The sequence below is a fragment of the Monodelphis domestica genome, chromosome 6 (genome assembly GCF_027887165.1).
Source record: "Monodelphis domestica isolate mMonDom1 chromosome 6, mMonDom1.pri, whole genome shotgun sequence".
NCBI lineage: Eukaryota > Metazoa > Chordata > Mammalia > Didelphimorphia > Didelphidae > Monodelphis > Monodelphis domestica.
In genome coordinates, this window is record NC_077232.1 from 129,170,560 (window position 1) to 129,197,633 (window position 27,074).

The 27,074-nt window shown below is 36.8% G+C and overlaps 1 protein-coding gene across 10 annotated transcripts in view; it reads right to left on the reverse strand.

Annotated features, from left to right (window-relative positions):
• Positions 1-27,074, reverse strand: part of APBB2 (amyloid beta precursor protein binding family B member 2) — a 416,082-nt gene that overhangs the window by 221,825 nt on the left and 167,183 nt on the right. For 5 of the 10 annotated variants that reach the window (XM_056802563.1, XM_056802560.1, XM_056802561.1 and 2 more), the window contains one exon: positions 2,928-2,996. The exons of the other annotated variants lie outside the window; for them this stretch is intronic. In XM_056802563.1, the coding sequence (XP_056658541.1) occupies positions 2,928-2,946 (19 nt within the window). In that variant the 5' untranslated portion in view covers positions 2,947-2,996. The remainder of the gene's footprint in view (positions 1-2,927; positions 2,997-27,074) is intronic. 10 annotated transcript variants of the gene reach the window in all.

The following is a 27,074-nucleotide window of genomic DNA, read 5'->3' on the forward strand; positions in this document are numbered from 1 at the left end:
AGTCTCTACCTATCACAGTTTAAAATCTGCCTTAGATATTTCCTCACCATATGATACTGGATGAATCTTAACCTCTTTGAATCTCATTTTCCTCATCTTTACAATAAACAAGTTGGAGTTGGTGTCTTTAAGGTCTCCTCAAGGGCCCAATCAATGATCCTATAATTCTATCTTCACTAAAGCCCTATTCTGGGGTCTCATCATGGTATGTGGGTGACCCTGGGTCCTTGAAGGCTATGCCAATGGAATTATAGGTAGAAAATCTGTAAGCATGGGACCAGAGAGGAACTATAGGTCTTCTATCTAAGGATAAATCAATTCAGAGAAACTTCTTATAAATTATAAATTAGGTCACAGGATTTTGAATATTTTGCTCACAGTAACATTCAAAAAAACTTTCCACTAAATCATAGTAGAGTATTGAGCTATCGGTGAAGAGAGTACCCATGCTGGTGAAATGAAAGGCTCTTAAAGAACTGACCCAATGAAGTATGTGTTTTTAAATGGCACCATTTTGTATCTCCAAAAGAAAACACAAAATATAAGGGAAACTTTGTTTCAATGTTATGTAAGGTAGAGAAAGAATAACATTGATGTTGTAGCAAAGAAAGTCTACTATAAATCATATGATTTGACCTAAAGTGTAACTAGATCTTGGAGCAAAAGAATCCATTGGGAAGGATGTAATATAGAAAATCTCTTTAACAAATACACATAATGATACTGATAAAAGCATTTGAAAGTTTTTCTCTTTAAAAAATTTTTTTGAAATATACCATACTATATACAGCCATCTTTCTAAAGAATGAAATAGAATAGCAAAGATAGCACAGTGTATACTGAGTTTTGTCCACATGCTAATAATACCCTTCTGTCTTCATTGCCATAGTAACACAAAAAATGATGTAATAAGAAATACTTGATGTAGTTAGCACAAAAATAGGGCCATGCATTCAAGGTGACCAGACATACATAGACCCCACATATGTGCCTTCTAAGACAAGTAATAGTAGTTTTCCTTTAAGGAAGGTGAATAATAAAAACCGAAGTGTCTTAGAATCACAGAGCTAGAAAGCTTCATCAAAAGGTCTGGCCATCCTACCTCCAAGTAGGTCTACACTGAAACCACCAAAGACAGATGGATACTCAGCCTATTTTTGAAGATCTGCCAAGATGGAGGCTGAAGAACATCCTCTCCTAATCTGTTCAAGTTTTCGTGCTAACAAGATGTGCAAAAGGAATAACTCCATGGTAATACAAATGATCTGGCTTTTATTTTCAAAGGAACACTGACAAATGAGATATGCAATTTAAAAAAAGAATTGCATTGTCTAATTACTAGTGAAACAACAGGGTCCCGGAATATAGTGCTAGATAATTGTTTTTAATATCTTTTCTACAACTACCAGGGGATTCAGTGAGTCAAAGAGAGCTAAATGAAATGAATATATTATAGAATCAGAAACTATCAACAGTAGTCTCTGGTTGGTCTAACTGGCTTCTAGGAAAGACTAAGTTAAAGCATTTCAGATGTCAATTTCCAAAAATAAGTCCATATCCTGAAGTTTATTTTAGTCTCTTTTAATATTTGAAACTAGAGTCCTAGATTCTGTTCCTAGATAAACTCAAATGTCTCTCTACTGAGGCACAATTGCTTCAATAGAACCCTTTAAAAATACATTATAGAGACATAACATTAAAAAAAAAAGATTCACAAAATTATTCTTGACTTTTAAAGACCTTTTACCTATTTGGGAATACACAGTACCCAAGTGCTCATCATGCCAAATGTTTATTTATTTGATTTCAAGCAACAAAACACTATGATCTAATCATCTCAGCAGAGTCATCTCTCTGAAACTAATCTTGGTACATCATTTCATGCTTTCTCTTCTCTACTATTTAAAAAAAAGGCTGTTACTTGTTACTTAGATATGCTGCTAAATGGTTTATTATGGTCCTATTATTTATATAGTCATTATATTGTTATTTAAATATATACTCATATTTATTCATATATAGACTCTTATTTTTTATATAGTCTTTTATCTTTAAAGGAAATATAGTGATGAAGGCATCATGATGGGGAATATAATTGGCCTCCTTTCAAAGTCAGTCAGCCATACTGTAATAGCTTTAAGTCAACAAATTTAAGCACCTTTAATAGGATAAGCTCACCCTAACTGAGACTTTAAACATGCAGTATAGCATATCTCTGTGCCAACCCAAAGGGAAAGAACCAACCTAGAGCCCTCTGGTTACCATCATCAGTCATCCATGATATCCACCATGGTTCTTTGAATTTTTATCAGAAATATTTTTTATTTAATAGTAGCTTTAACTAAAATTTAATTCTAATTTTAAAACCTTATACATTATCCTTTCCAAGAACCTAAAAAATGAGAATGCTCTATAGAGGTCAAAGATTTGCCAAAAGAATTAAATGAAAAGCACCCCAGGAAGAAACAGGATTTCCTCGCAGCATCTCTTTAGCAACTCATCTTGTGACAGAGCAACAGAATTCTCAGAACTGTTAGAGATAAATAAGTTTGAGAAATTCAAAGCTGACTCTTACACTAATAACCTGCATAAATAAAGCCTCACAACATTAAATAATAATCTCTAAAATCATTTCATATTTTCTGTTTCACTCACCTTAAGTTTTGTTATGATTTAATATAGGCTCAAGTATTTTATTTTTGGACCATCTAGCACTGGTGCTTCTTTTTTTGTACATTAGTTTGGGGGTCAAACAGTTGAAGGAAATGAATTAGTATATTAGGTAAGTTTATCTCAGAATGGCCACAGTCAAAAACAAACACTGTTTTCAAATCACAAGGGTAAGCCTGAAACACACAGAGGTCAGATAATAAAATTTAAAGAGGCAAATGTTTCTCTGCATTGAAACACGTGAAAGGATGTCTGACCTGGAAGTACTTCTGACATGGGTCACTGGGCGCCAGCAATGGATCAGGAAATAGGTTATAATTTGAAATCTGAAAAGAGGGATCATTTGAGAAATTAAAAACCCAATAACCAAAAACATGAAAGGAAAAAAAAGCATCTCATTAAAAACCTTTCTGAATATAATTAAACATTCTAAATAAACCCTCACATATATGCTCTTTCAGTCTTCATAGCATGCCAATATTAAATAATAACCCCAAAGCCTGTTCTCCACATTTTTCCAATTCCACACACATAAATCATATTGTATAATGGCATTTATATTTTTAAAAATAGTTTCAAGTTTTTTATTAGGACCCCCCAATCCTAAACCAGTCTGCAAAATTGGATTTTTGTAATTTTTTTTTAATTTGAGAGCACGATAAGACTAGTTAGAAATTGTCCTCATTTCACCTCCCTCCCCACCAAGAGTTAACAACAAAGATGTTATTTAGCACAGTAATTATAACAGAGTAAAAAAAATTGGGCACAGTTCTTCAATTATATTCAAATCTAAAAACCACACACCTGGAAAGATTATGTTTCTAAAAATCTAGTCTAAGACTTTCCAAATTGGCAATTTTTTAATGAGTATTGTTTCCTACTTTACAATTCAGATAACAGCCTGACAATCTGGTCTATTGACCCACAATATATTTTTAATTATATTTTCATACACTGAGGGTAAGGCTCATTGCTCTGATATAATTAAAAGGACAGGCTTATTCCAAGCTGCTTAGAAACAGCAAACAGCAACGAATTGCTCTTCCATGATGATTTCTGGGCTTGCCTCTTTCCTTGCTTGGTACCATTTTCTGGAGGATTAAAGCGATGTAGTAATTTTTAAAAGTTCACCTTTTAGCAGTCCCTGTTATCAGTCTACTTCTAATTATGCACAGGAACCAGAGAGGTAGAAAAGATTTTAAAAGAGGAGCATGTAAATGAATTGTGTTTGTATGGGAAATGTTTAAAGGTTAGAACACTCAAATTCTGATGACTCTAAAATATACAATTCCCATAAGAAACTGAGTTAATTGAGAAATTCTCCTTACAAAAGCTTTTTTTTTAAGTGGGATGAAAATAAAAATTCATTTTCTTTCATTTTCACTTTTCATCGTTGTTTTGTTGATTTAGTTGTCTTTGACTCTTCATGACCCCATTTGGGGTATTCTTGGCAAAGATACTGGAGTGATTTGCCATTTCCTTCTCCAGCTTACCTTGTAGAGGAAGACCTGAGGCAAATGGGGATAAGGGATCACAGAGCTGTTAACAAACACATTTTAACTTAAGGCAATAACATTCTATCTCTTCTGTCTTAGACATACTCGGCAATGCACTGTGAAACAGAGAGACACAGGATGAGATATACTTGGCTAGCCCTCGATCACTTTTTACTTTGTAAGGAACAAGTATCTAAAACAAGTTTGGAGAAGATCTTAATATTTTAAAATAATTTATATGCTCATTCTACAATTTCTACAACTGAGTCTAAGGACTGTTAGAGTGCAACACCCACATTCATAAATTGTACCTTCTATTCAAAACAGTCCCTCATTTTCTTCATTATGAAAACTTGGAATGTGATTCTAATTCAGCATTTCTGACACTTATGGAATACATGCATCCATGTTACTTTAAAAATAATAATAATACCCATAGCTGAGCTCAGAGAAAGGATTAATGGCCAACCACTGTCCACATTATGTTAAAAATCCAGTTGTAATTTTAAAGCAAAACATAAAACCATTTAAGTGCAAACAGTATGGCCACAACTATTCTCCTTCCAGCCAGACTCTCAAAAGGCTTATTAATGAAAATCCATATTTTTGATATGCCCCATGATGATGCTATTAGGGCTAAATAAACTTCCAATCTGGCTAGAGATGAGAGCATTCATGTGAAAACATGAGGACATTTAGATCAAAACAAAACAAAGGAACAAAAGCACACATTCTAAGTCAGGAAAAGCAGCTCTCTCCTCTTGATGAAGGTAAACAAGGAGAAGCAGGGATTTTATATAGGAAAAAACCTCTTCCATTTAACTAGACAATAAGCTTTTTATTAAGCACCCACTATGTGCCAGGCACTGTGCTAAGTGCATTTACCTGGGAAGAGGACCAGAGATAAAAATACACTGGCCATTCAAAACTTTCCTTACAACCCAATCAAAATCCTTTTCCCAACGGAGATATACCAACTCCTTCCTCTTTTCCATATGCAGTAATCTTTTTTATTGCTGCCACTCTAATCTGGGCTCTTATTCTCTCAAGTCTAGGATTCTTGAACAGGATCCCAATTTGTCTCATTACCTCCTATTTGTCTCTGTACCAACTCAACCTACACAACCCTTCCAGAAGGTGACTTTTCCTAAAATATGATTTGGCACCATGTGCTCTTCAATGGGTATATCTGATCAAAAATTTTCAATGGCTCCCCACGGGCTACAGAAATAAGTTCCTTAGATTTAAGCCTCTAAGAGACTCCACAATCTGGCCCCTCTTTATCTCAATGACACCAGTTGGTACCTCATCCCTAACATATAGTATTTAGACTTGAAGGCAGAGGTTCAAACACCAGCCCAAAGTTCCTGGGCAATTTACTCTGTCTGAATCTTTGTAAAACACAAAATTATCCCTTAAGCTACCCATCTCACAGAGTTTATAATAATAATATAAATATTATCTACTCTACATAATGTCATTGCATTTGATAATAATACACTACTCTGCATAATGTCATTGTGTTTATTATTAATAATTATATTTATTATATAATTAATTATATATATTTCTATTAAATAGAAATATTAAATATTATTATTATATGCAATGGCATTATGTAGAGTAGATAATAAAAACAAGAGACATAGCACTATAAATCTGGCAGAGCACTTTATAAATGTTATCTCATTTGAATCTCACAATAATCTGTGAGGTAAGCAATACAGATATTATCTTCCTTTTATATATAAGAATCTGAGCTGATATTCAAAGAGGTTAGCTAGGATCACACAGTTAGGAAATGTAGGAGGTAGACTTTGAACCAAGACCTTCTTGACTCAAAATCTAGTCCTCTATCCTCTAAGCTGCTATCAACCATGTGGATTCTCTAAATCCTAAAAGTTTATATAAATATAAGCTATTATCATTACACAAATCTCTAGGATACCTTCTTTTTTTTCTTTCTTTCTTTCTTTTTTTGTTTTTATTCTTTTTTGTTCCCTGTGCTTATAGTGCTCTCCCTACTATGATCCACTTACATCCACCCTTCCAGAGTCCTTTCCCATTCTATCGAGCATTCAGACACAATACTTTCTATTCCAACTGCCAATACACTACAGTGGATTCTCACTCTCCCCTATACATCATTTATCCTTTAATGTCTATGGATTGTCTTCCCAACTAAACTGTAAGATTTTTTAAGGACAAGGACCAACTTAAAGTCTCTTCTCAACACCAGCACCCAAGTAAACACTCAATAAACATTGTCTGATGATATTGAGAAATCTCCTCTTCTCTCCCTTCTCTCCAGTGAAGCTGTTTATTAAGGATATCTGAACATAAGTAGATTGGACCCAGAATAAATCAGGATTCAGGCCAATAAAGTTTTTGCTCAGACAAAAATATGCACCCCAAGATTAGGTATTGTCTTTCATGTTGCTGAAACACACAGCTAACACAAGGACACCAGGGCTAGGCACACAAAAGCTAAGGGGAATAAAAAATATGAATCTGCTCTTCCAAGGGGAGGTGACTTTGGCTACCATTATATATATGCTGACCTAGGTCCAGCGTTGCCCAGTTATGGTCCTGAGATGTACCATGACCAGACAGATTGCTACTATTGAAAAAGGCTCACGATAGGTGTAATTCATGAAGTAAACAGAACATCTTCTTTGTGTTTTATCAAAAAGAGGAGAAACGCATCATGACAAAGAAATATTGATGGCAGCCATTCAAAAGCTCCCAATGAAAATGGTCACAAACAAGAATGAGATGAAGCCTTAATTTGCTTAACAGGGCCTCTTATATATCTATTAGAGAAAACATAAGAAATGAACTGCCTCATAAAGCAGATGGTCTTCTCTAGTTTCTTAACAAGATAATTAAAGGAAACTAAAGAGAGAGGATCTGCTAAATTGACCACGGAAAATGATTTAATCTGAACCACACTGTAGGAGTTTTTGAAAAAGGGATTTCCAGTTTCCCCATAAAGCTGACACAGGTCATTTGACAAAATCTAAATCAAGAAGGAGAGCCATTCCGAGGGCAATTACTTCCTAGGCAAGATGAACCAATCTGGCAAGCTCTACTAATGAACCAGGGTGGGAGGTGAGGGGATAACATGGCCTCATGGAAAGAGGACTGAAAAGGAGAAGTCAGGCATGGGTTGGAATTCTTTCTGGTTTTGCTATGAAATGGCTCTGTGACCTTGATTAATTTCTCTTATTTTCCTATCTGGAAAAAAAAAACAACAGAAAAAAAAGACCCACCATTTTTCCTTTCTACAAAAGAAAGATCACATGAGAATAATTAGTGCTTGGGAAGGGAACAAGGAAGGAGAATAAAACTCAACTAAACTCATGTCTCTTTACCTTACTTACAGTGGAATTCAAGGATATGATCAAGATCTTTCATTATAAGACAGTTGTGATTAAATGGCAACTGAATGGATAAGAGCTCCTTGCAGGCAAGGATAGTATCGTTTTTTCCCATAATTATATTCCCCTCTTCTAGTGAAAGTCCCTGGCATTCAACAGATACTTAATAAATGCTTGCTGAATTTAAACGAATAAAAACTACTTGCCATAAAGATTTACTCTTCAGAGAAAAACATTTTAAAATGATGTTTCCATGAGTCTAGCAAAGATAGAAATAGGATCTTCAAAAGTGGGCAGCATGCCAACTTGTAGGAATAATGTTAAAAGAATTCTTAATGAGAGATGAATTGGACTAGAGAGTCTCGACCAAATCTTCTGACTTTGCATCTTTGACTATTCCTGTACTATATCGCATAGTGGCCAGAAGGTTAAAATTGTTTGTAAAGTCCTGGGTTCAAATTTCACTTTTGTTGTTTGTTTACCTCTACAATCTTAGGCAAGTTAACTTCTCAGAGCCTCTGTTTCTTTATATTTAAATGGGATGATAATACCTGCATATGTCACAGTACTATTTTGAGACTCAATGAACTTTTATAGTTTCACTAAATGTGGATATTCTCTCAAATAAAATAGACTGTAACCTTTCTGTAAATGGCTATGTAAATGGAGGTTATTATTCCATTTTTTCTTGAATAAACCTGTAATTATGTTACTAATTGGGGAATGAAATACAAAATAATTTGATGTTGATTGGGTATTTTTTACACCTAAATATTCTTTAGGAATGATACCATTCTGGAGCATTGTGAATCCCAAGACCCAGACTATAGGACATTTATTCTTAGTATAGATCAAATCAATTAATCAATAAACAAGTTATTAAGACCCTACTATGTGCCAGGTGCTGTACTAACTGTTGTTACCATGAAGCATGGAACATCTTAAAGTATTAAGCTTAATACTCTGAATTTTATAATATCCTTAAGGGAAATAAAACCTCTTCAAAGCTGTAAAATAAGTCCATAGTACAAATTCTTAAAGTAATTTGTGTTGTGTTTATTTTCTATACTTTCTATTTTGCTAACCTGGGCTAACCTGGAACTACATTAATTATTATAAGCATTTGTTACATTTAATAAGCAATACTGTTTTTCACAAGTTTTTACCTTAGATAATGGAAGGGATATAGCCCTTGGTTTATAAAATAAGCTATTTCTGAAATGCAATTCAATTTCTTAAAATAACTAGGGTTTCATACTTGAGCACAACTTCATTTGCATTACCTTTATTATTTGGCAAGCATCTTACATTTAGTTATTAAATGTCATTTAACAATAAACACTTGTTTCATTTTCATATCAAATGAAACCCTCTGTCCAAAAAATATTTTAAGAAATAAGCTCAAAGCACAATTACTTTATTATTTTCAGGGTACTTTAACACAAATTAGCTTTAACCTAATGACTTAATGACAAATCTTACATTTAATTGGTTATTTCATAGTTTAAATACAATGAAAACAATAAGATACTACAAATTCATTTTTTGTTTGTTTATTTAATGTCATCTTTCACATTTCAGTACTCAAAGAATCTATGCTTTCTTGGTGTGGAGCACTTCTACCACTCTCTAACTGGTCAGATGTTCTTGTCAGAGATCAAAAAATTCATCCCCTCCATGACTAATTTAGTGATAAGATCCTCTAAATTTAGCTAAATTCATTACTGAACTACATAAACATAGTCTCTCATTTGGCAATAATGAAGTCTTTGTATCCCTCTCATGTCGTCAAGAGCTTGTACTCCTCCTTTGGCAAGATCTTGGTGAAGCAGGGTCTCCTCTATACCAGGATGAGAAAGAAGATTACTCTTCCAAGAAAAAGAATACTAAATAAGTGAATTTTCATACCAAGTCATTGTCTGATCAAAAGTAGAGCTATTCTGGTTATGATAGTTCAATGGCACCACTAGTCAATTTTCAGTCTAGGACTGAATATTTCATGGTGTGAAGCGAAATACTATTTGGGTCATTCCAACACATAGCCATTGAAGCATCCCATTAGATTAGGCTGGTAGGGAGGGGGAAAGGGAAAATGGTGTGGAAGTGATGGTGGAGATATTCTTACTGATATGTAGTTATGACTTGTTTTTATTTGTGTAACTATACTCATATAAACATCTCAGCTCCTTAAAAGAATCATAATACATAAAAACCAAAGCGGGACTGCCATCAGGAATAGAGGAAGGAACAATGAATTGAAAGTCAGAAGACTTAACTGCTTGTCCATATTCAATAATTTATTAGTTGTGGCACCTAATCTATAAAATCACATTTTTCTGCTGATCTCACAGGGTTGATGTAATAATAAAAGGGCATAAATCCATGTGAAACAGAATTGAAAACCATTTGTTGCTCTTGTCATTCAGTTGTGTTTGATTCTTTGACCCCGTAGACAACAGCACACCAAACCATACATATAACAGTTAGGATTTAGGGTCAACATGGTATTATAGAAAGCCACTGCTTTTGTATTTATGTGTCTGGATGTCCAATTCTGGCTCTGCTGCTTACTACGTCTATGACCTTGCTATCTATCACCTAACCCTTCTCTTTCTTGGTTGGTAAATCGAAGGCTGAAGGATATGATCTCCAAGGTGTCTGACAGCTCTAAATCTCTGATCTTATAATATTGTTATGGTTAGGCATCATCAGTAGTTTCTTTCTAAGAGCCAAGAAAGGTTTCTTTCTGGGATTCCAGATCCTAAAAATACTGGCACTGTCCTTACTTTTAAAGCCCTGTTTCATTTTGTTTTTTCCTATGCTTTTCCATTCTCTAAACTTATACAATTCTTCCTTTCTTCTTCACCTGTTGAATTTTACCTATACATTAAAGTACAAACACATTCATGAAAATCCTCTTATTTTCTTGTTCATAATCTCGTGTAGTTGCTTTGCTTTGTAACAAATGACCTCATGCAAATATTGTATATTGGTTATCTGGGTTTGTATCTTCTCTCCTTACAGGAGTAGAAGTTCCTTGAAGTCAAGGAACATGTATTATTTAGTTTTCATGTCTCAGCATAATTCGTTGGAAGATTATTAATTCATTGAATAACACCTTTCACTTCAGATTTGAAGGCTTTGCCAAAGGAAATTTGGGAGGTGCCCATCAATTGGGGGAATGGATGAACAAGTTCTGGTAAAGATTGTGATGGAATACTATTGTGCTATATGAAATGATAAGAAAGATGGTTTTGGGGGGAAAAAAAACTAGGAAGAATAATATGAACTGATGCAAATTGAAGTAAGCAGAATCCAGAGATCAACTAATGATGATCAACTGTAAAAGATTTAGCTACTCTGATCAATACAATAATCCAAGATGATTCTGAAGCACTCACAATGAGAAACACTATCCACTTACAGAGAGAGAACTGATCAGCTCTCAGTGCAAATTAAAGTATACTTTTCTCTTTTTAGTTTTCCTTTTTTTGTGGCATGACTAATATGTAAATATGCTGTGCATGATTTCTCATGTATGATTGGTATATTGCTTGCCTTTTCACTGGGTGTGTTGACAGGCTAAAGGGAAGGGAAGGATTTGAATCTCAGTTTTTTAAAGAACATTAAAAATAAATAAGTAACATATTTTTAAATGCTCTGAACAGAAAAGAAAGAAATACAGAAGAGAACAAAGACAAATGGGCCAACACTGAAAGTTAACAGTAGAAATTTATTATATACTTAAAAAGAAACAAACTGAACAGGTTAGAATTTGTAGGTTCACATACAATTCTTTTTCTCTGTCCTATTTTGTATGGGAAAATATGTAGTTTAATTGGTGTTTCTTAAGTTTAGAATTTTTTTAAATGGCAGCAATATAACAACAAATAAAGAACTAATGGGCATTCTTTCAGGGAAATTGTTTTCTGTATTTGGGCTCTTATTCTCATGAGCTCTGGGACCATGTGGCAAGTCAAAGAATCATGAGATCTGAGATGGAAGCCATTTCTGAAGCCTCTATCACCACTTGTGCCCAAATGAGAATCCCTTTTCTAAAACCAATCTATGAAATGTTCCTGGAACTACTTTTGTTTAATGACTTCTACTGAGGGGGAAACCCACTCCTGCCCTGGGCAGCTCTCATTGTCAAAATTTTTTTCCTTTCAGGAAAAGTCTAATCTTCCTTCCAGAAGGCATTTTGAAATACTTGAAAAAAGCAATCAGATATTCCTTAAGGCTTCTCTCAGACAGGAAGAACATTCCTGAGTTGTTCAATCAATTCCCAAATGGCATGACCTTAACCTGATCCATTTTCTATGGCTGCTGTCCAACTGATCAATCTCCCTTCTAAAATAAATCACTGAAAGCTGACCACAACAATCCAGACTGTTCTGATTAGAGAAAAATACATTGGCATTGACCTTTTACACACACATACACATATCTTGGGCACCATGCCTCCTTTATCTTATGCCTGTGGTGCTGATTTTTCCATTTAACATTAAGATTTTCTATTTCCCTCAGTGAAGTTTCATCTTTTTTTTTGTAAACCTTTTTGGGATCCTGTCTGGCATCCAATGGTGTTAGTTGGGATTGCATTATCTGCAAATTCAATTATCACAATAGTCCAGGTCTGGGCACAGATGCTCATTCTGCCTGAAATCTGTACAAGGAAGGGTATGGACCCTAGAGTCAGACTCCTGATTACTGGAGTAATAACCTCATCCCAGGTCAAACATTCTCCTCTACTCAGTTACTATAACCTCTGGAAATATCCCCAGTGCCTGGGCTTTCTCACCCTGGAACTCTCTCACTCCTCTAACTAACTCACTAACTCTCTCTAACTCTCTCTCTCTAACTCTGTCTGTCTGTCTGTCTCCCTTTTTTTTTTTGCCCCCTTCCTTCTGGCTTTTTCTCTCTATGAAAATGGACAATGCTTGAAGGCAGGGGTGACTTTTGCTTCTCTTTGTACCCCCAGGGGTCAGCACAGAGCCTGACATGTAATGAGAGCTTAATAAAAATCGGATGCCTGCTATCTGTGTGGGCTAAGTCACTTAACATCCCAAGGCTCAAGTTTTCTCACCTGTAAAATAAGAGATGGTTGTAAGAGATGAGCTCTGAAGTCCTTTCTGGATCTATGATCCTAAGAACCTTTTCAGCTGACAAACTATTAAAAAATATCCTTATCTAACAACTTAGAATCAATTCTGTATATTGGTTCCAAGGCAGAAAGGTGGTATGGTCTAGGCTACTGGGGTGAAGTGACTTTCCCAGGGTCACTCAGCTAAGAGTATCTGAGGCCACATTTGAACCCAAGACCTCTTGTCTCTAGGTCTGACTTTCAATCCACTGAGCTCCCTAGCTGCCCCAGACAACAAACTATTAATAAATAACTTTCAAGATTTAGGTACTCAACTAGTTCCAAATTCACTTGATTACTACTATCTACTTCATCTCTCTCCATCTTTTTTTCAAATCTGGTCTCAAACACACTTGCTAGCTATGTGACTCAGGGACAATCCCTTAACTGTTTGTTTCAATTTTTTTTATCTGTAAAATGGGGCTAATAATAGCACTTACCTCCAGAAGTTGTTATGAAAATAATATTTGTAAAGAATGTTACAAATCTTTGAAAATTCTATAAATGCTAGCTTCTATTGTTATTAGGAATTATTTTCACAAAAATAGCATTAGAAACTTTGATTAAAAAACCTGTTAAATTCTAGTTAAACTGTTTCTGTAGCATTCCCTTAAGCTACCAGTCATAATCATTCTGAGCCTCAGTTTTTCCCATCATTAAACAGGGAAGAATAATATTTGTATGATCCCTACTCTCTTGGGGATTTTGCAAGGAAAGACTTGAAGCCTTAGAGTACTATATAAATATGAATTATCAGTTATTATTATTTATTATTACTATTAATCAAGCAATGCAGGAAGTGCAGAATCTGTTACGGGAAGTATTTCTCATCTTCTTTTTCTCTAAACCATAGCTGAAATTTAGCATTTCCTTCAATTATGATTTTTTAAAAAATATTCTGAGGAAGGATCTCTATGTTTCACCAGACTGAACACACACACACACACACACACACACACACACACACACACACACACACACAATATTAAGAACTTCCTATTTAATAGTCAATATTAATCCCTTCTGAGAGCTCTTCTATATTCCAGTTAATGATGAAAAGAACAAATGTCCCATTGAATTAAAGGAGCAAGTCAAAGGGGGAAAAAAAGCATATTTAGTACTCACTGCGAGAGACCTCCTGCCTAACAAACCTGCCCTTATTGGGACTTTCCATCCATCCAGTACCAAAAAATTCAGGGCTGTCATTGACCCCCCCCAATACCTTGTCCTCCCATAGCATATCATGACAACAAGCATTTATTAAACATATATATATATATACTGTGGACCAGTTACTGTGGTAAGCAGTTCCCCTCCAAAAAAGCTACTGCTCTTAAGGAGCTAACAGACTTAAGGAGTTTGGTGAAGGGGAATATTAATACTTAGGATCTAGAACTGAGTAATTCATGTCTAAAGTATTGCAACAGCTTCCTTGCTTGTCTCCATGCCTCCACAGTTGCTCACTACTCAATAAATCCTCATACTTCTTCCAGATTAAATTTCCTAAAGTTTCAGTCATATCTTTCCACACAAAATACTTGTGGTTATGTGGAACAATGGACCCTAGCAGTCTACCAAATTCCATCAAAATTTCTCAACCTGGTATTCAGGATCCTTTAAATATGGTTTTGTCCTGTTATCTCCCTTAAATATATCATATGATTTTGACAAACTGGAGCTAAGCATTATGACTTCAACACTCCCACTGTTTATTCTCCTCTGAGCTTTTACTTATACCACTCCCTCTGACTGACATTCCTTCCCTTCCCATCTTTCCTTGTGGCCATGCTTTGAAAGATATGGTCATTTCCCTGCTATCCCCTTAGTCACCATCAAAAATTTCTCTCTCAAGACAACTCAGTTCTATTGAGGTTCAGGGCCAATCGTCTAATCCTTCTCCAACATATCCCTTAACTCTAACACTGTTTCGGAGATATGACCTTCCTTTTACAATATGTCTCCCCAAAGATCATGATTTAATGATCTTGAAATTATAGGGCATGGATGTAATTAATGATAGTTCGTCTAGTGGACAGACTAAAATTTCTTAAACATCTTCAAATTTTTTATCTAAGCTCTAAGTTACAAAATACTTTTCCTCCCTGAAGATGGGATGGTACAGTGGAAAGAATATTGGATATAAGGTAGAGGATCTTGGTTCAAATCCTAGCTCTGCCACTTATTTTCTATGTGACTTTGGCCATCTATTGTTTCATCTTTTATGGAACTGGATTAGATGATCTCTAAACCTCCTTCCTGCTCTTTATACTGATTTCCTCTGACCCTAATAGTACAGGAATATCCACAAAGTTTTCTAAAATTACAAGCTTGGAAATTTAGAATCAGAAAATTTAATACTACCATCATCCTCACATCTAATAAAGTCCTTTGAAGCTTTAAGTTTTCAAGATTCCAGGCTATTTTCATTATCTCCTGCCAGTAATGCTATCGTTTCTTATAAAGTCATAAATATACACAGCATATTTCATCAGTAACCTGACTAAGGCTACCATAAAAATAGCAATGAAGAAGATACTATCCATGAAGTATGGTTCATCTGAACTTTTTTCCCAATGAGTGCACACGAATGACTTCATTTACACTAAGGATTAAACTTCAGGTCCACAACTCATCACCATCATTTATGAAAATCGTTTGGTATAAGTAAGATATTCTTTTAACAGCCTATATTGGACCTTCCCAGAAGCTGTTTTTTATACACTTCAGGAAGTGATTCCAGATATAAATGTACATTAAAGTGTTGAAAACTGCAGAGAATGAAGATAATCACCACTTTTATATAGATGCTCTAAAACTCTATCACAGTAGCTTATGTATTAGAGTACATTCTCCTTGCCACCAAATTCCAGTATCCTGCATCAATTAACTTGGGATGTTTTTATTATAAAGGCTGAAACTCCCATGTCCACACTTCCATTTTTAAAACATCTATCACTTTTTCTTTTGTACCCAAGTATAAACTAGGAGAGGCACCATATTGCTTAAGATAACTGACTCAGAGCCCTCAGAGGTAGAGAGGAGTTTAATGGTTTGCTTGTGGTAGGATTCAGGACATTCTAGTATCAGGTCTAACCTGGACAATACCAGACAGCAGGGAAATATGTTTCCTTAAGTTTCTCAACTTCCTGCCTGATCTACCTTCTTTGCTCATTTTCTAGGGCTCACTAATGGCTATTCCAGCACAAGAATCAGACCATATCCATTGGGAGCATCTGGCCCAACAGAGTATATCTAGCTGGCCATACCGTACTGACCGTACCCAGTTTATCTACCTCAGTAAACCTAGTCTCTTGTACCACTCTTCCCCAGGATTAATAGTTACCCTGCTTTCCAAGTTATTTCCCATTCAGCCCCTAGTACATATCTTAAGCTAACTGCCTCTCATTTCAATGAATTTCCATTCTCTACAACTGACCTCAAATCTCACACTCATTTTGCCTCCATCAAACTCTCTACCTTGTTGTTATCATGCCTATGCCCATACTTCTTCAGTCATATTCCCTCCTTTTCTTATCAACTAAGCTCTGCAGAACTGTACACATACTTCTCTTCCACCCTATTGCACAATTTAATACCTAATTGTACTTCTCTTGGTGTTCATGGCTATTTATTGTCTGTTAATTTTATAACCATAAACAGGAAGACTGTAAATTGACTGTGTACAGGGACTCTCTTTTTGACTTATTTTGCATCCTTCTGCATAATTTTTACCATGAATATGGTTCTCAGTGATTGCTTGTTGACTGACTCCTAATAAATGTATTTTGGACTTTTGACCCTCAGGAGAAAAAGGGAAAATTTCTATAAGTACTGTGCCTCTCCACTGGTTATAGAGCATGAGAATAAGAGTTTCAATCATTAGCACATATAGCTTCCTCTATGCATGGATTTTCAAGAAGATGTAGGGGACAAGGCACTCCTAACCAACTCCTCCTCCTCCTTCCTTCCTTCCTTCCTCCCTCTCCCTCTCCTCCCTCCCTCTCCCCCCTCTCCTCCTCCTCCTCCTCTCTCTCTCTCTCTCTCTCTCTCTCTCTCTCTCTCTCTCTCTCTCTCTCTCTCTCTCTCTCTCTCTCTCTCTCTCTCTCTCTCTCTCTCCTCCTTTATCCCCATCTCTCTCCCTCTCCCTCTCTCTCTCTCTCTCACCCTTTCTCTCCCCATCTCTCCCTCTCCCTCTCTCACCCTTTCTCCCCATCTCTCTCACTCTCTCTCCCTTCCTCCCTCTCTCCCTCCCCTTGTCTTTTCTCCTTTCTTCTCTCTGCTCTCCTTCTGTTCTGTCTCTGTCTTTTTCTTGCTCTAACTCAAGCCTAGTGATAGAGAAGAAAAGAGGCAAAAAATTAGTTGTAACAGAAAAAAAAACCTGCCCAAGTCCCACTGAGATCCTTGCCAGTTGCCAGATTAATAGTATGAAATTTGGATTGTTTTTCACACACAAACTAAAAATAATTGGGGGGAGAGGGAGATTTGGCATATACCACAAAGGGGGGGTGACTTGAATGTAAATAATTCCTTTAACATGTCACCATTCTCCAACAGACTAACTGCACAGCAGTATAGCTTTGCCATGCAAGCAAATATACTGTATATATTGCCTATAAAAACAATTTATTTCTGCTGCAAGACTTGGGCAGGGATGGGAAGGGCTAATTCATGGGCCTCATGCATGCTTCTAATTGTGCAAAGTCATTCCTCTCAAGATTTTGCTGGACTTATTTGGCAAGGATCTGAATGAATTTACTTCAGATCATCAAGAGTTCACATCCCCAAGGACAGCTTTGAATTTCAGGCTTGCAAAAATGAGAAAATGTCCAGAATAGCTGGTGAGACAAGTTGATCTGGTCCATTTTCAAAAAGTAAGCCAACATTCTCCAGTAAACAAGTGAGCAGAGGATAAGACAGTTTTCAAAAGAAGAAATACAAAATACCAACCACCATATGGAAAACCTGCTCCATACTACTAACAAGAGAAACGAAATTCAAACAGCTCATTGTTTCACCCCACACCCATCAAAGTGGTAAAGACAATAAAAGATGGAAACAGTCCATGGAGGAGACACTGTGGGAAGACTGGCACAGTGATACCCTGAGGATGGAATTCTGAATTGATCCAACACTTCTGGAGAACAATTCAGAATCATATGAAAAAACTTACTGCTTCTACACTTAAACACAGAAATAAAGTCAAAGACAAAAAGAAAATTTTATACACACACACACACACACACACACACACACACACACACTAAAATATTCATAACAAGCCTTTATAGATATTAGCAAGAAAAATAGGAAACAAAGTGGATGCCTATGGATGGGAATATGGTTGAAGAAATGACAGAATATTTCAATGTCAAGGAATAATCATAGATTGTAATATATTTTATATGTATCGTCTCATTTGAATTTCACAACCATTACCCCCATTTTATAGACTTTTTGCCCAGAGTCATGCAGCTGGTAAGGATATGAGACAGGATTCAAACTAGGGTCTTCCTGACTCCAAGCCCTGGACTTTACACAAACACCTCCTACTAGCTCAGTATTGGATTATGGGAAGCTATGCAGATGAAGGATTTTGAGAAATAAGGGAAGATTTTTATGAACTGAAGCAGAAGGAAGAAGGGAGAGCAGAATAATGATATACACAATGAGGAAGCACTCCTACCATCGATTTGGAAGGCAACAAAAAAAAAATTCATGCTAGTGACCAAAAGATGGGTAGCTATGTGAAGCAGGGGATAGAGCATGAGTCAGATTCAAGAAGGGAAGAGTTCAAATCTGGATTCACACACTTAACTAGCTGTGTGACACAGGGTGAGTCTCTTAACCCTATTTGCCTCAGTTTACTCATGGGATAAATTAAGATGGAGAAGGAAATGGTAAACCATTGTAGTAGCTTTGCTAACAAAACCCTAAAGAGGATCATGCAGAGTTGAATACCAATGAAATTACTGAATAACAACAATAAACTAAGGTCTAGAAAAAGGAAGGAATTTATCCAAAGTCACAAAACCAAGATGAAAAAGGAGTTCCTCTGAATCAAATCCAATGTTCTCTGTACTATTTTACTCTCTCTCCTTGGGGGTTCATTTTCTTTCATGGTTATATGTGAAAATAGTGGGAGTTTTATCAAATTGCTTACCATCTCCAAAAAGGATGAGAAGGGGAACAGTTTGGATCTTATAATTTTAGAAACCCATGATGAAAATTGTTATTACATATAAATAGAAAAATAAAATATCTTTAACAATTTTTTTAAAGAAAATAGTGGAAGATGAGGTTTTCAGGCCCCTATCCTTATCACAAACAAAAGCCTGATGTGACAAGAGGGTCAAGAAGTTCTCAGCAGGTACCCAGAGCACAAAACTTCATTTCTGACACAGCTAGGATTCAAGCAGGCGTCTTTTTCAAGCTACAGATCCCTAATGTAGAAACACATTGGGTAAAACAACATGGATTCACTGGGAAAACACAGAGCTAATGAATTTGTGTTTGTTAATCTATTTGGTTTTACTCTGCCAAATGCCAAGGGGTTTAAAAAAAGTTCTGACTACATACTGTGTATGTTTATTTCATTATTTTTCTTCACTGATGGTTATTAAACTTCATATTAAAATTTTTAAATTAAAAAATTCCTACTGCTTAAGAACTTTTACATGACATTGTTTTATTCTCTTTTCTTCTATTTCATTAAAGGGGTGTGCTGAATTAAGATGAAACCAAACAGGAAAGAAACTTTTCTATAAGAAGAGAATTTATCAACCAAAGAAAGGAACCAATCGATAATCATTTACTCAGCTCCCATGAGCTAGACACAGTGCTAATCCCTAGAGATACAAAGAAAAAGTACAAATGGTTCCTCCTCATAGGAAGCTTGAATTCTAATGGGGTGAGAGATGACCATAAATAGGAATGTACAAGATATAAGTGGGGCAAATACAAAGTAAATTTAGAAGAGAAGGAATAACTAAGGCAATGTGGGGGAATAGACTGGAAAAGGCATCTTTATCTTTCCTTTACAAAAGCTATACCCAAGACAAGGTAAAAAGGAAAAAGAGACAAAGGCTAAACTGCAGAGGTTGATTGTTCTGGACAGTGAAGTTTAAATTTACCTTTAATAAAAAGAAGACAAATGAAAGTGATCTTTTTTTTAATTGCTGCTCGAGACAAGATGTCACCTGAGCATGTAAATGAAGCAAAAGTCATTCTGGGTGGGTGCCCCCAAAGGAAAGGGTCAAATCCCAGATAAACACCCCCATGTATAACACCACAAAAAAGTTATTTCTTCCTTGTTTGTTCCTAGAAATGGGGAAGGGAACAAGCAGTTATTAAGCACCTACTATGTGCCAGACCTTGTGCCAAGAGCTTTACAAATATTATCTCATTTGGTCCTCACAACATTGTCATCTCAGGCTGATTTGATCTTAGGTCTTCCTGACTCCAAGCTCAACACTCCATCCAATGTGCCACCTGGGGTTGGTTTGGTTGATTTTGTCATGTCCTGTTCTTTGTGCCCCTCTATGGAGTCTTGGCAAAGACACTAGAATGGTTTGCCTTTTCCTTCTCAAGCTCATTTTACAGATGAGGAAACTGAGGCAAAGAAGATTGAGTGACTTTCCCAGGGTTGCACAGCTAATGTCTAAGGCCCACCTTGAACTCAAGGCCTCCTGACTCCAGGACTACGTCACCCTTTAGCTGCCTCAATGTACCACCTAGATTCCAGTAAATGGACAATTATCTCTCTTGAATGTTTAGAGCACTGACAAATATTTTCATCTAGCTCTTCCAACTCTTTAAAGTATTTTACATGAAAGGTCTAATTACTCAATGTATAAAGTACTAAATCAAATGTATAAGACAAGTCATTTCCCAAGTGACAAATGGTCAAAGGATGTGAACAAGCAGTGTTCAGATGAAGAAATCAAAGCTATCAATAATCATATGAAAAAATGTTTTAAAATCCCTTTTGATTAGAGAAATGTAAATTCAACAACTGTGAGGTACCCGTTTCTGGCTTGTATCAAGAATTGGTGCCAGTAATATGTGCAAATATGCTTCACTAAAATAGGGAATTTTCTCATCGTTGAGTCCATAAAGAAATCAGCAGTACAACTATAGGACATTCTCATCACTTTGTGTCCAAAGGATTTCTTTATCTCTTTCCCTTACAATGTCTTTGTTTCCTATTCTCTGTGGCCAGGTCCTTTGTAACATCACCCATCTAGTAAATGATGTCTAAGTAGCCAGCATAGCAGTATAAACATGGACCTTTATGATCAGAATCCTCAGAAGACCCAGGGCAGGATTTCCCAACCCAGTTTTGATCATAGAACATTCACTTAATTGAGGTATTTTGACAGACCCCATAAAAGTTGCTCCAAAGGGAACCAAAAGATATCAACTGCCCTCTGAAATAAAGACTGGACAATGAGGGTAAATTGTAGAAAAAAATAGATGAGAAATTAAGCCTATTTTCAGACTGAAAAATTTTCTGTGTAATAATTTCCAATATGTAGTTTCAATATTTTGTTTCATTTTACAACAAAAGCATTTCTTACATTACTATTCTCTTCCCCATGAAATTCCTATTTCCATAGTGTAAAACCCCATGGCTTAGAGAACATGGCCCTAAGAGTGCCCAAAGTGATTTGCAAAGTGAGTTTCTTAAAGTTTAGGTGTGTCAACTCCTTTGTCAATAAACTCCAGTGGGTCTCTGTTATCTCTTTGAGGTTGTTCAGCCTTGTCTGACTCTTTGTGAGCCCACTTGGGTGTTTTTTTGGCACAGATACTGGGATGGTCCGCCATTTCCTTCTCCAGCTCACTTGACAGATAAGGAAATGGAGGCAAAGAGGGTTAAGTGACTTGCTCTGGGTCACACAACTAGTAAGCATCTGAGGTTGGATTTGAACTCACATATCCTTGACTCCAGGCCCAGCATTCTATGCTCTGAATCACCTAGCTGCCTCCTAGGATCAAATGTAAAATTCTCAAACGTTTTAAAAACTCTTTAAAAAGCTGGACCCTTTCTTTGACTCTCCTTCTTATTTATACTCGGCAATTTAGACAAAGTGGGCTACTTAGTTGTTCCACAGGTATAATACTCAATCTCCCACCTCCCTGTCTTTTCCCTGGCTGTACCACCAAAACCCTCACCCTCTACCCCATGGCCTGTGCATATGCTTTCATTTTTACCTCTTGGAATCCCTACTTTCCTTCAAGCAATACTTTCCACTTTCCTGGCTTCTTGGATCAGATACATTTCTCATCTTAAGGGGGCAGCTGTGTAGCTCAATGGATTGAGAACCAGGCCTAGACAGGAGGTCCTAGGTTCAAATCTGGCCTCAGACACTTCCCAGCTGTGTGACCCTGGGCAAGTCACTTGACCCCCATTGCCCTTACCACTCTTCTGCCTTGGAACCAATATTGACACCAAGATGGAAGGTAAGGGTTTAAAAAAATAATTCTCATCTTATACATGGAGGAGGGGGGTGTCCAGATTGATCCAGTCACTTGCTGAAGGCAACCCCAGTAATTAGAGGCTGAGCCAAGACTAGAATGTAGGTCTTCTGACACCAAGTCCATTTCACATCCATTTTCTTACTCCCTCCTTCAAATGGAGCATCTGAACCAAAAGCCCCTGATGAAGCTACTCTGCCTGGGCTGTTTTCAATTACCATCTTCCCACACCCCCTCATACTGGGGGAGCGATTCAGCCAGCTGAGTTTTCAAGAATCAGACTCATCTGTACAACCAATACTGGCCAAACACAGTCAGACTTTTCTGCAAAACCATCACAAGTCAAACACGTTGGTGATTGCCCACATAGTCATGTAGGTCATTCTGATCGCTATTCCCTGGTGCAATTTTCCCTCTTTATTCACTCCATTCTGGCATCTCCCTTATTCATTCATTTATAGAAGGACAACCCCAGGCAACCTTCTGCTACAATCATAGCATCTCTCTGTAGATAAGAGTTCTTCCCTTTTTTGTGCCACAGATTTCTTAACCCCTCTGACATTCTGCTAAAGCCCTTTCTAGAATCATGTTTTTAAACCTACATAATAAAATACATAGAATTATAAAGGAAATCAAGTATAATAAAATAATAGTTATTGGGAGGAGGGGGCAACTGGGTGGTTCAGTGAAGAGAGGACAAGAAGTCCTGGGTTTAAATCTGGCCTCGTATACTTCCTATCTGTATAACCCTAGGCAAGTCACTTAACCCCCACTGCCTTGTCTTTTCTGCTCTTCTGCTGTAGAACCAATACACAATATTGATTCTAAGAGAGAAGATAAAAGTTTTAAAAAGAGAAGAAATGAAGTAAAATTATCAAAATATGTAGGTGGTTTTACTTTTTGATTTACAGACCTCAGATTAAGAATTCTTGTTTTATAGAAGCCTGCTCCTAAGTAGTGATCCTCTGCTCACCTCATCAGGAAAGCTGTGTTTCAGCCAGGATAAGAGGCCAACTGTCTCTATATTGAGATAAACCAGTCATATCCTGGTTATGCTGTTGTTTGGACTTGCCTGCCTCCTTCCAGATCCCAAGATGCAGGACTCAGTCTCCTGGCTCAAATTCCATCCCCTGCATGTTCCCTCTTGTCCAGCTTGACCTCTGCCAATACCTCAACTCCATTTCTGTTTTTGTTTTTGTTTCTTTTTGACTAGGGTGGACATCAGACCCATGAGCTCAAATTGTGCTGCTTCTCAGGGTAGCACACAACCTCTGAACTCCAGCTCCAGGTCTGCTGCTCCTGACCATATGTTCCAGATCTCAGAAAAAATGTCCTTTGCCCACTTCTAAAGCCTTTGAGCCACCCCTGTTCTCCAGTGTAGCCTAGCATGTGTGATACAGCTTTGGCTTTTGGCATGTATATCCTACCTATTCTCTTGCTTTAAATAGACATCTCAGTTGGGTCGCTTAATGCCCACTGCCACCTTAATACTCCCTCCTGCATTTGGTGTCTTTCCATGTCTAAGGATCTGCTAGAGTTTCAGTTCTGGCTTTATCTTGCCACCATCTAGGTCTTGCTCACATATATACAAGAATAACCATGGAAGTGAGCAGGTCTAATCTCCTTCCCAATGCAGTTATGACCTCCTATTTTAAAAAGGAACCCAAACATGCTCTACCTTTCTCTTGTCTCAATTCCCTCCAAAATAATCTCCTCGGTGATTGTCAAACTACCAACTAGGGGACCTTCTCCACTCATGGGTGACTCCTTGCCTGGAACCTTGCCAGTGTGAGAGAGATGCCACCATTCAACTCATCTTTGCCTTGACTCTCCCCTGATGCTACCTCCTTCTCCTTGACTGCTGCATCTCCCCGTTTCTCCCCTCCTCTCCAAATTGTTGTCTTCTCCTATTAGAATGCAAGACCTTTGAGAGTAGAAACTTAGACAACACTTCTATCAATATCCAGATGCAACACTGACAAAGTTACAAAATAAATGAGACCAGCTAGATAATGCGGTCTAGTGCAATATGATCCCAGAGAGGTAAAATCATTCCATCTGTATTTTTACTAACCTCTAACTGAAATTTAACACCTCCTTTAATTATATAAAAGCATTATTATGCGAAGTAATCCATGGCATAAAAAAGTGAAGAACTTCTTGTCTAGTGGAAAGAGGCCAGGGCTTGGAGATAGGAGAGTCTTGGGTTCAAATTCTATTTCTGACTAGTACTCGGTGTGAGTTCCTGGACAATTCCATTTTAAGTGCTAAGTCAGTGGTGCCAGAATCAAAAAATAGAAACAGGGACCTTTCAGACCCAGAGAAGGATCCCTGAGGACAAAATATTAACTTAGTTTTAAAAATGTGATATTATCTATGTTGTATTGGATTGTTATTTATTTTGTAACATCATTTTAATCTAGGGTTCTCAGGCCACATGGCTGATGCCTTGGGGCTAAGTTATGGATGAATTACTGCTCTTGCACTAAGGGGAGGAGTTTCTTCACTTAGACTGATAGCATTTCAGATAAGAAAATGACAGTGATGGATAAGATACTATTTTCTTTCCAAAGAGAAGAGTTGAATTGTGTGTTGGCAGGGGGGTTTGGGCATTACTAACTAAGGTCTTCAGATCATCTCCAATCTCTTGCCTTAGGGGATGGGAGAATTGAGTAGCACAGCTCCATCTTACCCTCCCCCTCCACTAGCACAACTCAATATTTCAATAAGCAAACATTATTTACAAATGCTTACCCATGAATCCACAATCCCCTCTCCTCTCCCCTAAACCAAATCAACTCACAAAAAGAAAGTCTCAATCTTCTCCATCTGTCTGTCTCTGGCTCTGTGTCTGTCTCTCTCTCTCTCTCTCTCACACACACACACACACACACACACACACACACACACACACACAATTACTACTGTCACTCCAATCCCTTAAGGGATCTACAAAATTCAAGAAGATTGACAGTATTGGAGGAAGTCACCAAATGACCCCAATGCACAACTACCTTCTACTTCCAGGAAAAACTCTTTGAGAGACTAGATATCACAGCCACTCTAGGGGCTAAGGCAACATCCTTTATTCAACATGGCGGAAAGGCATCAACTTACTCATCTTCCCCAGATGAAAGGCAGAAGTGGAGGCACACTTTCCGGGGAGGTTATTAAACTTGCAAGCCCACTGGACAATGACTAAGTCAAGTCCTATTTTATACAAAGTCTAGTATGATACTGGCCTACCCTATTAGATAAGAAGACATTCTCTTTGATAAGAACCCTGGGTAGGAGATAACTTAAGTGAGAAAGAATAGATACCTTTCAATTCCTTTTCTGTGCCAAGAAAACTGCCTCTAAAACTTTTGGGCAGACATAGAGATAAAGGGTAAGATATAATTTGTCCAACTTTGTTAGGAAATAAGCTACTCCACAGAAATTAATCAGAGCCACGCAAACATCCCCCTCTACATGCCCCAAACTTTAAAAACTTTGATTATTTATGGAAATTATTCTAAATTGTATTATGCATTTTCTGCTGTTCTTAAAATCAAATCCAAATGTGTATTAGCTAGGTGACCTTAGGCAAGTCACTTATTCTGTTTTCCTCAGTTTCCTCAACTGCAATATAAGGATAATGACTACCTATTTCACAGGAGTATTGTAGATCAAATAAGCTAACATCAGTAAAGCACTTAGCATAGTGCTTGGCACATAGTAGGTCCTATCCAAATGCTAGCTACCATTATCATCACCATTATAAAAAGAATAATAAGCAATTTAACATCTTTTAGATGATGAAGAATCATCACTATGGAAATTAAACATGGTACTAGGCTTTAATTTGGTCCTGCCTTCTGAGGACATTGTGAATATACTGGCTCCTAACCTGCATAATTAAATATTTTATACATAATTGTCTAGAAGGGGTCAGAGGACAGTAACTGGGTTTTACAGTAACAAGGATAGGACCCCTGGACATCTTTTTTCCCCTCTTAGAATAAGTATTTTAAGGTCATGCATCAGATAGGAGAAATTACTGGAAGTTCCAGATGAGTGGTAGTATCAGTATAAAAATCTATATGTTTACATATGTATATAGTAGAACTCCAGATAATAGGGCTTGAGACACACGTTAACTTAACAAGTGAGACAGGAATATGGGGGAAGAAAAAGGGGGAGAAATTATGTAAAGTAATAAAGTGACAGGAATTATTCTCTTACTACCATTTTCATAATAGTTCCAAAAAGCCATTATTCATAAGGATAAGAAATTCTTTTCAAGAGAAAAAATCTTCACAAACATAAAAGATAGGCCAGAACTACCTTGGTATAATGAACTTTGAGAGATCTTTAATTCATAGAAGACCAAAAGCTTAATGCAATCTACGTTTAGTTCTTTTTATAGGCAAAGATAAACAGTATGGATAAACTGCAATGAGGGTATCTAGAAAGTCATTTTAATTCAAATTTGAAACACACTATGATTTTTTTCCAAACAAATTTAATATTTATATTTTGCTTTGGGCTAACTTAAAATTAGCCTGCCTTTCCCTAAGCATAGATCAACTGATAATGAGTGAAGGAGAGAGGAAAAAAAGGATGAAAACTTTTAAAATGTGCTATAAATAATCTAAAAAGAAGAAAATGCATATGCAGTTAAACTGGCATTGAGGGGGCAGCTGGGTGGCTCAGTGGATTGAGAGTCAGGCCCAGAGATGGGAGGTCCTAGGTTCAAATCTGGCCTCAGATGCTTTCCAGCTGTGTGACCCTGGACAAGTCACTTAACCCCCATTGCCTAGCTCTTACTACTCTTCTGCCTTAGAACCAAAACCCAGTATTGATTCTAGGATAGAAGGTAAAGGTTTTTATTTAAATGAATGAATGAATGAGTAAGACAGGGTTGACTCA